Below are 15,644 nucleotides of genomic sequence, written 5' to 3'. Positions count from 1 at the left end.
TAATCCTCATTTCCTTGCCATAGGAAGGGGAGGATTGTCCTGTCAGAGCACAATGCTGGGAGTCAGGACTCCTGGTCTGTGCCTAGATTTGGAAAGAGTGTAGATAGTGCCAGAGGATTTGGTGCTTGGGGCTCATGGGTTGTGTGTCTTTTGATGGGAGTGTGGTAGTTAGGAAAAGGGCTGGGGGTGTCTGGGAGTCTAGACTCCTGGATTCTAACCCACTGGCACTGAAATGGAGACATGAGCAGATAAAGAAAAAGCCACAGGCTCATTTTCCCCTTCCCCATCCCTGCTGGGGACTGAAGTGGGAAAAGGCTGTGAGGCTTACTTTGTTGTTACTTGAGGGCTGAGAGCCTCGGCTAGAAGGTGTTGCAGAAGAGTTACTCCATCAGGATGGTTTTAATCATGATTTAATGAACAGCTGTTTTTGTAATGTTACAGTAACTGGCAGTCCTCAGTCACTCCCCAGGGTTAGGGATTAGAATACCAAGTCTTAAAAATCCTTTATGATATATATTAATAGGATTATAGGATATGAAGATGTCTGTCTTCATTGGAATAAAATCCTGATTTCTATCTCTAAACTGTAAGTACAAAACAACTCTCCCTGTGGTCTCCAGTCATATGGGATCAACTTCTCAGCTGTACTGGAACACTACTTGTGGAGGGATTTAAATCCTAGTAGATCAGTAGCTGTGCTTTGCTTGTGATATGTCCTCTGTCCTCTGTATCTTTCTATCCCATCCAGACCCTCAAGGCTCTCTGTGTGCCATGTCCATAGCTGCTTGTAGCCCCTCTGGATATGCTTGCTTCAGTAAATCCCATCACCCATAGCATTCAGAAATTGACCCAGCCTCTGTAGGATTCCTTTGTCTTTGGGGGCGGGAGCACACAGCTGTCTTTCTCTTAAAATGGCACAGCCATTGTAGTTTTGATGCTCTTTACGTCAATACTGACTAGATCGTGGCAGTGGATAAATATAGGTTGCTCTGAAGAGAGTCCCTGTTGTATGACCCACTGCTTAAAATCTGCTCCCTGTGTCCTCCTTGGCTTATTATTGCCAATAGGTGCTCTCGTTAGCACTGGGAGAAAATAACTAGATCCCTTACAAAGGGGTGAACCACAATTCAAATCTAACTGGACTAAAAACTTTTCCATCTTTTTCACTCTAGGCTCCCAAGAGATGGAGTTTAAAATACAATGCTGAAATCGTAACATCTAAAAATGCCTTTACCTGTGTTTAACTTCAGCTCAAACCCAAAGGATGTTTTGAAATCTGTCCTGGGGAAAAAGTTTGGTTACTTCCTCTATTTCTCACAAAGGAGGGAGCTAGTTCATATTTTGTTTCTATTCAGTTTCACTTCTGGTTCTCTGCCCTTAAAGCTGCAATGTTTGGGTTGCAAATTGGTGGTTGTTGAATTTTGCTGAACTTGTTAATCTTGTAAATTTTAGTCTGCTTAAAAAATGTCTTTGTTCTTGTATCCTTTTAAGTGATAGTGAACCAGTTCAATGATTCATGTCCTAGGATAACTTTTTTGGCTAACAAGTGTGTATCTAATGCAGCTCTTCCCCTTACCAGCTTGACCTGTTCTGATTTTTGTCAGAAGGAAGTAATCTGTTGACTCTCATACATTGACTATACCTTGTAAAATGATCATGCTATTTGTGTATTTACAGAAACTGCCTTTAATGTTGGGTAGAAATATGTAAGAATATTACTTAAAAGTTCACATCACTAGAAGCGTTTCTTGCACCATATAAACTGTAGGCCTGATGTTCAGACTCTGACTTCATTTGGGATCCCAGATGGTCAGGATTTCTGAACATCCATCCATATTAGGATTTGGAGATGGAAGCTGATATTTATCATGCACTCTGTTCTGCAAATACCACAGATTGGTTTCTGCCCTGCTTCAGGACTAGTTCAGCAAATGTTGTCGATGCTTTATTGTTTAACCAGGATCAGAATTAATGCTTGGGAGACTTAAGCCACTCACAGTTGAATCACTGCTTTTTTTGGTTAAATTCAAAGTGCAGCTCTACTCAGAGAAGCAACTCTGTAAAAGGCATTGTGTGGCTTTGTTTGTCCCTGAACTCTAGATCCTGTTTAGTCAACTGGCAAATAAAGATGGCTCTCTGCCAGCCCTGCAAATTCAGGCTGGGATTCAGTTGTCAAGCTGAGTTCAGTCTTGTTTTCATCAGGAATAGATTGTCCGAATTAAGTTCTGCCTTCATTTAACCTGATTTCAGTAAGCTTACCCAGATGTGACTGCATTCACACTGCAGCTCATGAGTGAGCCTAAAATAGAATGTGGCACGCTCCCTTAAAGCCTTTTTGGCTCTGTGGGGCTAACAGGGATCAAATGTGCTATTGTTAAAGTTAGCAGATCTGACTCTAATACGCACAGGAACCAGAGAAGATGCTTTTAGTCACTTTAAAGAGTAGAGCCATGCCTTAAGGCGTTTTAAACTAGATCACCCATTCCTTTCAGTGGAGGTGAACAGACATCATAGCTAAATTCTTTCCTATTCAGTTATATTGTGCTTACCTTTGATTAGCATTGTGTGCCATAAACAGCTGCAGTGCTCCACACCAGAGGTGACTGCATTTCAGGAGCTGGAGTGAAGTGACCAAGCTGTAGCTTGTTTTTCGGGGTAGCTTGCTGTCTGAGAGCAATGTTTGTCTTAAGCCTGCTCCTTCCTATGTCTGGCAGTGGAGTCTAAAGTCAAGCTTGGTTATTTCCATGGCCAACAGCAGGCCAAATTTTCTAACCAAAAATTCCTTATTTGCAGAAAGCCTAATCTATAGCTCAGTGCCCAGAACATGTGCAGATCTGAGCATTCAAATGCAGTGATTAATGTTTCTTTAAAAATAAAACACTAATGCCAGCGTATGACTAACACCATAGGATCTGTTTGGGGAGCTAGGATGAAAATGGTAAATAGGCAACCATTTTCCATTATGTAAATTTCATATGAGGCATTTGTTCTCCATGAAGCAGGGGTATGTTGACCAGCACTCTAGCACAAGTTTTGGTTTCTCTTCAGCCACTGACACTGAAATCAAATGCCCTTTTTGGGGAGAAATGGATGGAGACATGCTGCTTGTGATGTGAACTTCTAGGGTGCATGCAAAACAGAAACTCTGGGCAAAGTCATGAACATTTTATCTGTTTTTCTAAAGCTTTGCCAAGAGTTCCTGCTGAAACTGTTGACCTTAGACTGCAGTTTCCTCAAGTTAACAATAGAAAAGCTGTTTTCCTATAAATGCAACTTAAAACTGTTCTTTAAAGTGTGTTTCTCTTCTGAAGCATGTTTCTAAAATGACATCTTGTCAAGTCACAGATAATGCCTTTCTCATCTAGCGCTTTTCATCAGTAGATCTCAAAGCGCTTCACAACCTTCATAGTCTCTCAACACTTCTGGGAGGTAGAGCAGTGCTGTTATCCCCGTTTTACACATGGGGAGCGTGAGGCCTAAGGTCACACAGGAAATCTTGTGAAGTGGGGAATTGCACAGAATTGGGAACCCTAAGTTATAGTGCTCTAGCACTGCACCCATGCTCCTATATTAAGATGTCTGATTGCAGAGCCAGATTTGTTGAGCTCTTGACACTGAGGACCGAATCAGACCAGCAGACTCTCTCTAAGGGAGATGCACAAGCAGTAAAAAAAGCTGCTGATCTGATCCTGGGTTGGGTTTGTAAGGAGCCAGGTAGAAAAAACCTTCCTACATGTGTAACCTGACACGCTTGATTTGGGATCATGGACACACACAATGCCATTTCATAGCAGCTTTTCAGACTGGAACGCTATTTTCTTTTTAGCTGAGCTGTCTGACACTACAGTAGTCCATGTTCAGGGTTTGTAACTTGGTCATGCTGCTTCAAGCCCCTTCCAGTTGACTGTGGGTCAAGCTATTGGCCCAGAGAGTGGGATCAAACTAGACATGTAGTTGGCTAAAAGTGGACTTCAGTCTAAATTAGGCTTAAATGTGTAACTGAAACCTTACATATGCTTTCTGATGTTTCAGAGGTGAACTGCAGAGGTCTTGCTCAGAGGTTCCCAAACTGGGGGTGGTGACCCCTCAGGAGGTCATGAGGTTATTACGTGCAGGTCACGAGCTGTCAGCCTCCACCCCCTGCTTCACCTCCAGCATTTATAATAGTGTTAAATGTTAAAAAAAAAAAAAAGTGTGTTCTTAATTTAGAATTGGGGTCACACTCAGGCCTGCTGTGTGAAAGGGGTCACCAGTACAAAAGTTTTAAGAACCGCTGCTGATGAAGGCTTGAGTTTAGGATGGGGGTCAGTCTTTTTAGGAGACCTACAGAGCTGTTAGATAAAGGGGAAATAATTTTTAGCTGTGCTTCGGAACAGAGGTGCCATCTGGTTTGAGGCACAGGACTCCTGGGTTCTAGATTCATCTCTTGAGCAGGGAGCCTGGGAGTCAGGACTCCTGGGTTCTGTTCCTGGCTTGACTACAGACTTCCTGTGTGACCTTGGGTAGATCATATAACCTCCCTCTTTATATTTTTGCCTATAAAATGGGAATATTAATTTGGTTCCCTAAAGATACTTAAAGTGAGGGAGAAAAGTGTATCTAGTTCTTAAAATGCCAAAACTTCAGGCTTCCCTGCTGGATGAAGGGACATAAGCACTATAAACAGGTTTAGACTTTCTATTCAAGCGTTAATACCTTGTCTATCACTGTGGTACGAGTACATATTGAACATTAATTCAAATGTAAGCTGTAGGGACCAATCCTGAAGTAGGAGCCTTCCATCTGACTTCATATTTCTAACCACTGGCTTCACTCCACTTGCTTATTTACACCCCTGTCTAGGTGGATTGCCAGGAAATCTGCAGTTTGGATTTCTCTGGCACCTGGAGGGGGGGTATTTTGTCAAAGTATGAGATTTACGTTTACATTTTTAACAAGCCAGTTAGCTCTTAGCAAAACCTTTGCAGTTTGCCTTTTAAACAGATGTTCAAGTTATCTTTAAAGAGACTTGAGCTAAACTTGCCATTAATCTTTTTTTAAAAAGCTTTTAGTAAGTTTCCATGAGTGCTATACATTCCAGTAAGAGCATAGGCAACCTATCTGTAGCATAGGCAACCTCAAATGTGTCAAGCTTTAGCAGTGTGCCAAAAAGTGAAATTGAATAGAAACACATCTTACTGCTTGAGCTGAGAAATATTGGAAGTAAATAGCATAAACAGTAAAGAAAAAAAGTTGTAGCTTTTTCTTTTAACAGTCTTTTGGTATTTTAGTCTTGGTCAGGCAGGGGAGGGGTTGGTAATACAGGAAATTTCTTTTAAATTGTCTAGAAACTGGTGATCTAATATTTGTTCACAGTTGCCAAGGATATGGCTGCCTTATTCTTTCCTGTGGTGTCCTTTAGTCCAGTATTGCACTGATCAGAATAGTTGCGTGTGCTAATAGACAGCTCTTGCAGCCTGTCTGTGCCTATAAATCTGGTGCATGTGTAGTCTTTATTAATAGAACTTAAAATCTTTGCTGGGAACCCTGAACAATGGAAGCTCCCACTCTTCTTTAATATGCCTTGTAGCGTCTGGGGGAATTCACGTGCTTGCAGACCTTCCTGCAGCCTCAAAGCAACAAAGTGGAATCCTTATTTGTTACCTTGGTCAATTCTGTGTATTCACCCTTATACTGCCAATGAAGTGAAGGGATCTCTTATTTGTAGATCTGTCTAGACTTGCAACTGTCTTAGGTCTGTATGATCCAGTGTCTCCTACTCTCATAATCATAGTACCCGGTTTTCCAGCATGGAGTACAATCAGGGCATCTTGCGGGATTTCCCTACTGGGATGAAGTAGCCATGGTTAAGTTCTCCTGTGTACATAACTGTGTGTTTGATCTCTTGTGTGGATGGTGACAGGTGTTGAATTGGCAGCCCTGGAGACTGAAGTCCTCTCTTCACCAGCAAAGCACGTCTGAGCCTGGCAACAGCACTGCGAGCTTTTTTTCCCGCCGAAGCGCATTCACCTTGCGTGTGGAGGATACCACCTTTGGGGGGTGAGAGGGGAATTCAGTCTCCATGGCCTGTCCCACTCTCTGCCTTTCCACTGGGGGCTGCAGGCACAGAGATTTTTCGGCATGGAAGCCTTGCAAGTGGACTGACACCCCGTACCCCCAAACTGATTCCCCCCCCCCAAGCTACTGAACAACCGTCAGCTGGTAACAACTTTCCATCGCTCCCAACTGTCTAGTTTTGTTCCACTAAACTCCTCTGCCCAGTAAGTGATGGTGGATCTCTGCAGTTAACTTGGAGAGAGACTTTATTAGGGAGGAGTTCACACCAGACCTTGGAAGAGCTGGCTGTGGTTGGATATTTTTCCCCTCCTGCTCGGAGAAAGGACTTTGCTGAAAGGGCAGCGACGAGGGGATCTCTTCCTTCCATGTTGAATCCAGTCTCGATCAGCCTGCCACAGCCAACAAAGTTCTGGAACTCAGCCATGCTGTCCATCTGTGTGTGTGTGTAAATTCCCCCTTCTCGCGCCAACCCCTCTGCTCCCCCAAGCAAAGCTGCATTGGCAGCCTTACACACAGCCCCGTTTGTTTCAGTGCTGCGTCTCGGTGTCTATGCCTCACGCAGCACGTGTGTAACTTACCAACGGGGAGTACGTTGCCTTTGTGTCACTAGCTACCATCGACACTAATCATTCCTCGCTGTACAACACGGGGACTATTTACGCATAGGCAGCTACACTATACCTTCACCCCACCCTCTGAATAAGGGTAACATACAAAGGCAGATCTGTTCTGTGTTGCTGAAGCAGACCCAGCCAGTGTGTCTCTAAGCAACGCCCCAGCCGTGGTCCTGCTTGTCCACTTTGGTTGTAGTTTAACCTGTCTTGTGTTACAAGCTTCCCAGATAGATTAATGTGCCCTCATGCTACTGCCTACCCACTGCTCTGTACTGCAAGCGGTTTTCATTCCAAGGGCTGAGTGCAGCGTCTCCTAATGGGAACCCTGCTCGTGTTCCCTGGGTTGAGTGTTAATGGGAGGCTGTTACCACTGGAGCTTTAAGGAAGGCTGGGCTGCTGCATCCTAGTCACCTGTAAACTCTGCGCTTCCTGTCTGCACCAGATCTAAAGAAAGCCGGTACTAAGGGGAAGTATTCTCTGTGCTCTTAAGCCACTGCTCAATTAGTCATTTGTTGCTTATGCATGCTCCACTTTTAAGAGGGACAGCAATAGTGTATTCACTTTTCCCCCTCCACCCCCCCCCTTGCCCGGGTTGACTGACACCAAATAGCCTGACTAAGCCAGTGATTCCTGGTCTCTGCAGTCCTCCAATCCCATTTACTCTTCTGTAGTGTAGGAGCCTGTGACAGAAATACCACAGTGCCTGAGACTGGGCTCTGATCCTCCTTCTGGGTGTGGGAGGACAGTCTGCCTTGCTTGCAAATCACTTTAAAGGGCCGTGGCCAAGACAATTTCTCCAGTTAGTCTCCTCAAACTGACACTTCTACCTTACTCCCAGGGTGTGGCTGTTCTTTCCCTAGGGTCTGAGACAATTTAACTAGCCTGGGTAATTTCACTTTCCCAGTTTTTCATTTCTCAGTTCTAGGCCGGGCATGCGCCACCTGGGAGAGTTGTGTGTTTATATCCAGGGTGAAGGTCTCTCTTTCCAATGAAATTAACAAAATTTATGAAAACACTTAAATGGGACAATTTTTTAAATCAAATTTTGGGTGAGAAAGCCTTGCCAATGGCCCTTTAACTCCTCTCAGAGTCTTATCTGGATCTCCCATTAATTGAACTGAATTTTTTGCCAGCACCAACTCATGCATTTAAGACACACTGTTTACTGTTAGGGTATCTACAATAACCCCTTTACATGCTAGGGATTCATACCATCATTGGTCTTGTTGGGTCTGAAGGACCTAAAGGAAACGGTGGGGTGATAATGTGTAACATTCATGCTCAATGTCCTGGCAAACAGGATAATTTATCCATGCATGACTGACTTTGCATCATCCTGATTTTGGGAGAGAGTTATAACTTCATATCGGCCATTTGCCAGTTCCCTTTGAAGAACATTGTTTTCCCAGCATCCACCCTGAAAGATCTGGTGTTCCATACAGAGAGGGGAGCTCTGTCTCAACCTAACCCCCTCCCCTTAATAGATATAAGTTTTTATTCTAGTAAAGCTAAAACCAGTTGAACAATAAAGCCAAACAGATTAGTTTCAACAGAGCATGCTAGGTGAAATCTAATCGGCTTGTTTCAGGGTGTCTTCCATTTCGGGATGCTATGAAGAATTGCACGAAGGAACAAATTGGCAGAGTGTTTCCCATTGCTTTGCTTTTGTGTCCTCTGCATTTTTTTGTGGATCTGTTGAATTTTTGCTGTTTAAACATGTACCTGTAACTTGGTGCATTACATTTCCTAAAAACCAAATAAACTTTGTAATTTACAATCTGTAACTTGTGGATGTTGGAAATATTATGGAGGAAAAATTAATAAAAAAAACAAACAAACCCCAACCTGTTAATCTTTTTTAATAGCATAGGCCAAAATACTTCCTGTTGATTATTTTTATGTCTGGGTTTTTCTTCTTCCAATCCAGTCCCCTCTATTTTAAAAAGAAAATTTATTTAGTAACAGTTTAGAAGATTTACTTCTGCAATGGCTCTTTCTAACAAATGAGATTCCAACACAACCCACTGCTCTGTCAGGTAGAACCTCTTTCTTTTGTATGTAGGTAATCAAATTTAGACTGATTTGAAACTTACAGCTGCTGATGTATTTTTAGGCCCCATTCTCATAAACAACATTGCATCTCAAGTCAATATTAGCTTTTGGTTATCTCTCTAAACCACTGAATATTACAAGGTTTAGATCGACACCTCTCTTCTGATCATGGTCTATTTGGGTATAAATTCTTTAGTGTGCAATAACTCCTCACCTAAAAATTAGTCTCAGAAAAACATCAGCATTTTCCACTGGGGTTAGTCTAAAAAAGACAATATCAACTTGAAAACACTATTGTGTGTTTTGTTTACAGTTCAATAAATGGCATCTTGCCATAAACTTGTTAGCCTCAAGGTGATTGATTGAGTGGGAACATGACTAGAAATCCCTTAGTCCTCCCTGCTCTGGATTTTCCCCAATTGCCTATCCCTTTGTCCTGTTTATTTCCTAAAGGCTTGGGGGATACCTGAAGATAGGTTGGCAAAGAAGTAAACCCTGAGTTCAGATCCATTCTGGTTAAGGCCCAAGAGATAGATATGTGTATGTGTGTGTGTGTGCATGCACATGTAACCGTGAGTGTGCGGTTAGGGGAAAGAATTCTAGTTTTCAAATGCTGGGAACTGATGATGTTTGCCAAGTGTGTTATGCTCTGGGTTCTCTTGGCTGGTGGCAACGATAGGATAATACTTTGTACTTACAGTATCTGTACCCTTCCTGGTCAGGTTTGGATTCCACTTACCAGTACAGTGATATCTGTGCGCTCTTTGTTGAGAGTAACCTTTTTTTTTTTTTCTTTCCTTTTTTTGCCTCAGAACTGTCCATCATGGGCTCTGGACCAATTGATCCTCATGAGCTCCTAAAAGGATTAGATTGCTTCCTGGGGAGAGATGGAGAAGTCAAAAATACAGAAGGAGTCACCAAGATTTTCAAGTAAGTCCCCAGTTTAAACGTGTGGTTTGAAGAATTTTTAGCATGGCAGGACATAATGTAGCAAAATCTCAATTTCCCAGAGCAGAAGTAAGCAGCTGGTGTGGTGTGAAAATGACCCATCAGAGCAGAGCTGTTTGATTGTTTTAAGTCTTTTCCTTTCGTAGTCTTATTTATTTATTAGATGCTAATCTGCTTGTATGGTGGCCGGCATTAAAGTTGTTGGGCTTTTTAAGGCAGTGTAGGGGTTTTAGTCATGCAGAGGCCAGATTCTCAGCTGGTGTGCATCAAAGTAGCTCCCCTGGAGTCAATGGAGCTGCCCTGGTTTAAACCACCTGGGGGATCTGGCCCCATTGACTTCAGTGGAACCACAGCTGACTTGCACCAGTTGGGGAGTTGGCCTTGAGTTCCATCATCTTCAATGGAAGATGTGATCCAAATCTCCTAGGCTGCTTTGGAAACATCAGCCTTGCCTCTCTTGTAACTCCGTCCCCTTGTTTCAGAAATGCATCCAGTTCTCTTCTTAAATGTTATTTGATCCTGGATCTCAGTGGAAGTCCCTTCTGCAGGTTGCTTGAAGGCACTTCAGTGTATTCCAAGCACGGCTAGCATTCGTTCCCAAAGCTCTCCCACAACCGCTTTCTTCTTCAGGGTGTGGATGAGGCATTGGGTAGCTGTAACTGCCCTATGAAATATTTAACCCCCCACCCCCTCAAAAACCCTTCTCCAATTAAAAGGATGCGTGTCACGTTTGCAGAACATTTTAATCTTGGGCTAGATCCTCAACCGGAGTAAATTAGTGAGGCTCCCGAATTTAATGGGAATCCCATCCACTTCGAGCCAGCCATTGCCCCGGCAGGGGCTGGATTGGAGCCAGTGCCTGCTGGAGCAGAAAAACCTCCTTCCCATCCCCCCTCAGCCAGCCTGTCCCCCACCAACCTGGGGCCAGATTGGAACCAGTGCACCACAGAGGGGAAAGAAGCCATATGCTGTTCCCAGATGAGTCCTGTTACTCCTTCTTCTTGGCCCCCAAGCCTACGGAGTCTGATTTTTGTGGCAGTTGGTTGCCGTGTGATCTGATCTCTCTGTACTGCATTAGCTCAGCTTCTCCCTCGCCTCTCTCCCTTCCTGCTTGCAGCTTCATGAAAGACGCCCAGAAAATGGTCAGTCGCTGCATCTACCTGAACATCCTGTTGCAGACCCGGGCGCAAGACATCCTGGCGAAGTAAGAGTCGTGGAGGGTTCCCTACAGAGAGTGGGGACTGGGGGTCGGGTTATCCCTAGCTCTGGGAGGGGAGTGGGGTCTAGTGAGTTAGAGAAGGGGGAGCTGGGAGTCAGGACTCCTGGGTTCTCTCCCCAGCTCTGCCGCTAACTGTGACCGTGGCTGGGTGTCTTTTCCTCTGAGGTGCAAAGTGGTTCTCAGGGAGGTTATGGGGTTTTAGTGACCCATCTCTGGCAGGTGCTTGGAGATCAATCCTGGGCTGTAAGGAGTAGGCAGAGACAGTTCAAAGTTTGGCTGTAGCCCATGGCGGGGGAAGGGTATGATACCAGCACTGACCTGGATCTACTCTCTTCCCAGGTTCATCCGGGTCGGGGGTTACAAACTTCTCAACACTTGGCTCACCAGCTCCAAGGCATCCAGCAATGTGCCCCTGCTGCAGCAGATCCTGCTCACGCTGCAGCACCTGCCCCTCACTGTGGATCACCTGAAGCAAGTGAGTAAAGCTGCTGGCGCTCTCCCTTCACAGTCAGTGCTGACCACGGTGGCCCAGTGCTGCGCTAGGGGGCACTGTGCTGCAGGGAACAAGGTGGGGACGCTGTCCCCTGCGGTCAGTGTTGACCATAACCCTCTGTCCCCCTCTGATCTTTTCCAGAACAATACGGCGAAGCTGGTGAAGCAGCTTAGCAAGTCGAGCGAGGACGAAGGTAAGAGACCGCCCTGTTGTGTGTGTGCGCACCATGCCTCCTCCCGTCTGCAGGCGCTTGGTGCGAGCTGCCCTGCTCTAATCTCTGTCCTCTCTCCCCTTGCAGAGCTCCGCAGACTGGCCTCCATCCTCGTCAGCGACTGGATGGGCGTTATCCGCTCCCAGAGTAGCGCGCAGCCTGCAGGTGAGTCTCACCCTTGAAACACGCATAGGAGACCTTGTTTGAAATGATGGGGCCCCAGCCGTCTTAGCTCGGGCCCCACAGCCCACTAGTGGGTACCCTCCCTGCATCATCCTGGGTCTGTCTTCTCTAGCGTGGGATCCCTGCCACTCTACTGCTCAGTGGCTCCTCCCATAATACGCTTCTCGTGTCCATCCTACCCGACGTGGGCAGACTGTGGGCTTTTCCCTGGAGCTTGAGGGTGGAGGAGCTCTTGCGGTGGCATCTGCCTTTGGGACTTGAACCCTCCCCTTCCCTGCAGAGCGAGACAAGAAAAAGCGGAAGGAGGAGAGTAAGAGCAAAGCACCTGTCCAGGAGAAGCCTCAGGAGGCCAAGGCAGAAGCCAAGGCTGAGGAGACACCGGAGAAGAAGAGAGAGAAGCCAAAATCGCTACGCACCACAGCGCCCAGCCATGCCAAGTTCCGCTCCACTGGTGGGTACTGGGAGGGGCATCTCTCAACTCCTGGGGGGAGTCAGCCTGATCGAGGGCAGCAAGCTAAGAGGCCTCAAGTGGGATTCTGTATGGCTGTTCCCCAGTTGCCCCACCTAGAGGTGACACTGAGCAGTGTCACTGTGCAGCTGGTCCCCACTTGCCCCACCCCAGAGGTGGCTGCATTTCTCCGCTGGGTGACCGATCCCAGCTTAAAAAGCCTTTGGGATCCTTGCAGATGAGGTACTATAAAAATGTGGGCTTATCCCGTTGCTGTACTCTGCTAACCTGAGTTCTGCTTTGCCGTAGGGTTGGAATTGGAGACTCCCTCACTGGTTCCTCTAAAGAAGAACCCCAACGCTGTAGTGGTGTCTGAAAAATACAACCTGAAGCCGATGCCAATAAAGAGACAGAGGTAGGTCTGAGCGTCCTGCTCTGCTCTAGGGAAAGCATCCAGACTTTATGCCTGTGGCTTCCTCTGTCTGCCTCACCTTTCCACTCTGTTCCTCAGTCCTGAGAAGCACTCTGTGTAGAATTGGGAGGCAGGACTCCTGGGTTCTGTCCCTGGCTCTTGGGAGGGGAGTGGGGTCTAGTGGTTAGAGCAGGGGTCTGGGAGGCAAGACTGAGTGCTGAGGGGATTTGCCCGAGACCCTGTGTGTGGTAAAGGCCCAGCATTGGTATCCTTCCCCAAGCCGTCCCTTCAGCCCCCTGCAAAGCAGCTCTAGGGTTGTGCTGTGCTTCCTATGCTCTTCTTCACACCAGATCACCACGTGATCTGGGCTTGCCCGCTCCTTGCTCAGGGCAGCATCTGACCCCTTTCCTGGGTCGTGGCCTCAGTACCATGTCTGCTTTTCCCTCTCACAGCACGTCTGCCCCCTCTGGAGACAACCCACCAGTAGAGAAGAAATACAAGCCTCTGAACACCACCCCCAACAGCACCAAGGAAATCAAAGTCAAGATCATCCCCGCGCAACGTGAGTACATTGAGTCCCCGGTAGTCAGGATGTCTGGGTTCGGTCATCATCATCGGGAGGGGAGTGGGGTCTAGCTGGAGTAGCGGTGTTGCAGAGGTGGGGCTGAGAGTCCAGACTCCTGGGTTCTATCCCTTGGCTCTGGAGGGGAGGGGAGTGGGGTGTAGCATAGGGGAGGGGCAGGATAACACGTGAAGTTGCTGGTGCTTGGAGCGTTCAGTTTCCGTAACCTGTTTCATTCCCCCCCCGCCTCTCTGCAGCAATGGAGGGCTTGGGCTTCCTGGATGCCCTTAACTCTGCCCCCATCCCAGGGATCAAGATCAAAAAGAAAAAGAAAGTCTTGTCTCCTACTGCAGCCAAGGTACAAACACCTCTGGGTGGGGAATGGGGGATGGTGGGTTAGAATGGGGGGTGCTGAGAGGCAGGACCCCTGGGTTCCATCCCCAGCTTGGGGGTGGGGCAGGAGGTCTGGTGGGTTAGAGCAGGGGGCTGGGAGGCAGCACCCCTGGGTTCTGACGTCAGCAGTGAGAAGGGCGTGGGGTCTGGTGCAGGAGCTGGGAGTCACTGGTTCACTTCCAGTTACGCTGATCCTACGTTTCTCTCTGTGTCCCAGTCGAGCCCGTTTGAAGGGAAGCCAGCCCCAGAAGCGAGCACTGCTAAACCATCCTCACCAGAACCCGCTACTGCATCCGAGCCGATGGAGGTGGATCGGCCCGGCACTCCTGTGCCGGCAGTAGAGGTCCCAGAGCTGATGGAGACAGGTAAGGATGGGGAAAGCGTTGGAGCCAACGGGTTCTGTTGTGCTAACCCCGGGTGGGTGGTAGGTGTCAGCCCAACATCCTGGCTGTGTTGGATCAGACCTGATGTTTCCACCCAGGAGGCCGTAAAACCCCATAATGCACATGGCCAGGTGTGCCATGCCAGCTGGGATACAGCTGCCTTGGCGGAGGGGGCAGCCCCTGTGTCAGCTCAGCTGTGGGGCTGGCAGGGCTGTCTTCATTGGGGGTCCTGGGTTGGGCTCAGGAGGCATTGGCGCCAGCTGGTAGATCCAGGCTCCGTGGGTGTGTTTGTCTGATTGCTCTGTGTCCCGTCCCTGCAGCCTCGTCCGAGCAGAACTCTGACGCCAAGCCACCCGAGAGTGCAGCTGACTCCACTCAACTTACCAAGAAGGGCAAGAAGAAGAAGACAGTGAGCTGGCCTGAAGAGAGCAAGCTGCGGGAGTACTTCTACTTTGAGCTGGATGAGACTGAGCGAGGTGAATACTGGGGAGGGGGCCTTTCCCTCTAGGGGGCACCAGCTCCAATCCGGCACTTGGGGTATGGGACATGGGGCCTTTCCCTCTAGGGGGTGCCAGCTTTGCTCCAGCATCAGGAGACTACCTGGCTTCTGCGGGTGGGAAAAGGGATACAAGGCCTTTGAACTCCTATTATGGAGTGGGGTGTCTCACCCTTCCTATCGGCTGTATGGCAGTGGCCTGTCTGTCCCCTGACTAAACCCCTCCCCATTTCTTCTCCTCCCCCTGGCAGTGAATGTGAACAAGATCAAGGACTTTGGTGAGGCAGCCAAGCGGGAGATGCTGAAGGATCGGGAGGCCTTTGAGACGGCGCGCCGGCTCAGCCACGACGCCATGGAAGAGAAGGTGCCCTGGGTTTACCCCAAGCTCATCGACCTGCCTAACCCCCTGGTGCAGCCAGGCAATGGCAGCCGCGAGAAGTTCACCCAGGCCGAGAGGGAGAAGGGCATCCTGCAGGAGATCTTCCTGTCCAAGGAGAGGTGGGTGTGGTCCTGGGGGGCAGTGCGAGGGGTTGGAAGGATACTGGGGTCGAGGCCGGGGCACCATTTTCCATTTGCGCAGTGTAGGCTCTTTGTCCCCCTCTAATGGCTGCACCATGCAACAGCCAGTGTATCAAATTTAGGGCCACCCACCTGAATTCGGCATGGCTCTGTTCCTCTCTAGCGGCATATGAACCAGCTGCTGCCTCTGAGCCTGTCGACTTGGTTGTTTGACTCAGGGAGCACAGACCCTGCTTTCAGCTCCAGAGGTCCCAGCAGATGACCTCACCGGGGGCCTCTCTTGGTTGCTGGGCATCAGGATCCCCCTCTGACCCTGCTAACTTTGCTTCCCATGGCTGGTGGATGCTGGGTGGGTGTAGACCTGGCCTGTGAGGCCATGCTGGAGCTAAGGGGCAGGGGCATCAGGCTGTGCTGACAGCCCCATCAGTGGTGGGCTACGACCACATGTCTCAGTGCTGAGATCTGATGGGCATCTCTCCTCTCCGCAGCGTTCCAGACAGTCCCCACGAACCCGACCCGGAGTCCTATGAACCCTTGCCGCCCAAACTCATCCCGCTCGACGAGGTACGTCTGGCCCAGGGCCCCGGGTTCTCTACCCTGCTTTGGAGGACAGAAGGAGGGGACCTGTTGGGTTAGAGCAGGGGGATTGGTAGT

The 15,644-nt window shown here is 48.1% G+C and overlaps 1 protein-coding gene across 4 annotated transcripts in view; it reads left to right on the top strand.

Moving 5' to 3' along the window:
* PPP1R10 (protein phosphatase 1 regulatory subunit 10) overlaps nucleotides 1-15,644 on the top strand; it is a 34,133-nt gene that overhangs the window by 5,212 nt on the left and 13,277 nt on the right. For all 4 annotated transcript variants that reach the window (XM_043528014.1, XM_037913670.2, XM_037913667.2 and 1 more), the window contains exons 3-15: nucleotides 9,536-9,653; nucleotides 10,789-10,875; nucleotides 11,230-11,365; nucleotides 11,525-11,576; nucleotides 11,682-11,759; nucleotides 12,058-12,228; nucleotides 12,535-12,640; nucleotides 13,090-13,199; nucleotides 13,457-13,557; nucleotides 13,810-13,957; nucleotides 14,296-14,451; nucleotides 14,723-14,969; nucleotides 15,479-15,554. In XM_043528014.1, the coding sequence (XP_043383949.1) occupies nucleotides 9,547-9,653; nucleotides 10,789-10,875; nucleotides 11,230-11,365; nucleotides 11,525-11,576; nucleotides 11,682-11,759; nucleotides 12,058-12,228; nucleotides 12,535-12,640; nucleotides 13,090-13,199; nucleotides 13,457-13,557; nucleotides 13,810-13,957; nucleotides 14,296-14,451; nucleotides 14,723-14,969; nucleotides 15,479-15,554 (1,575 nt within the window). In that variant the 5' untranslated portion in view covers nucleotides 9,536-9,546. The remainder of the gene's footprint in view (nucleotides 1-9,535; nucleotides 9,654-10,788; nucleotides 10,876-11,229; nucleotides 11,366-11,524; nucleotides 11,577-11,681; nucleotides 11,760-12,057; nucleotides 12,229-12,534; nucleotides 12,641-13,089; nucleotides 13,200-13,456; nucleotides 13,558-13,809; nucleotides 13,958-14,295; nucleotides 14,452-14,722; nucleotides 14,970-15,478; nucleotides 15,555-15,644) is intronic.

The sequence above is a fragment of the Chelonia mydas genome, chromosome 14 (assembly GCF_015237465.2).
Source record: "Chelonia mydas isolate rCheMyd1 chromosome 14, rCheMyd1.pri.v2, whole genome shotgun sequence".
Classification (NCBI taxonomy): domain Eukaryota; kingdom Metazoa; phylum Chordata; order Testudines; family Cheloniidae; genus Chelonia; species Chelonia mydas.
This window is presented reverse-complemented; position numbering and strand designations above follow the sequence as displayed.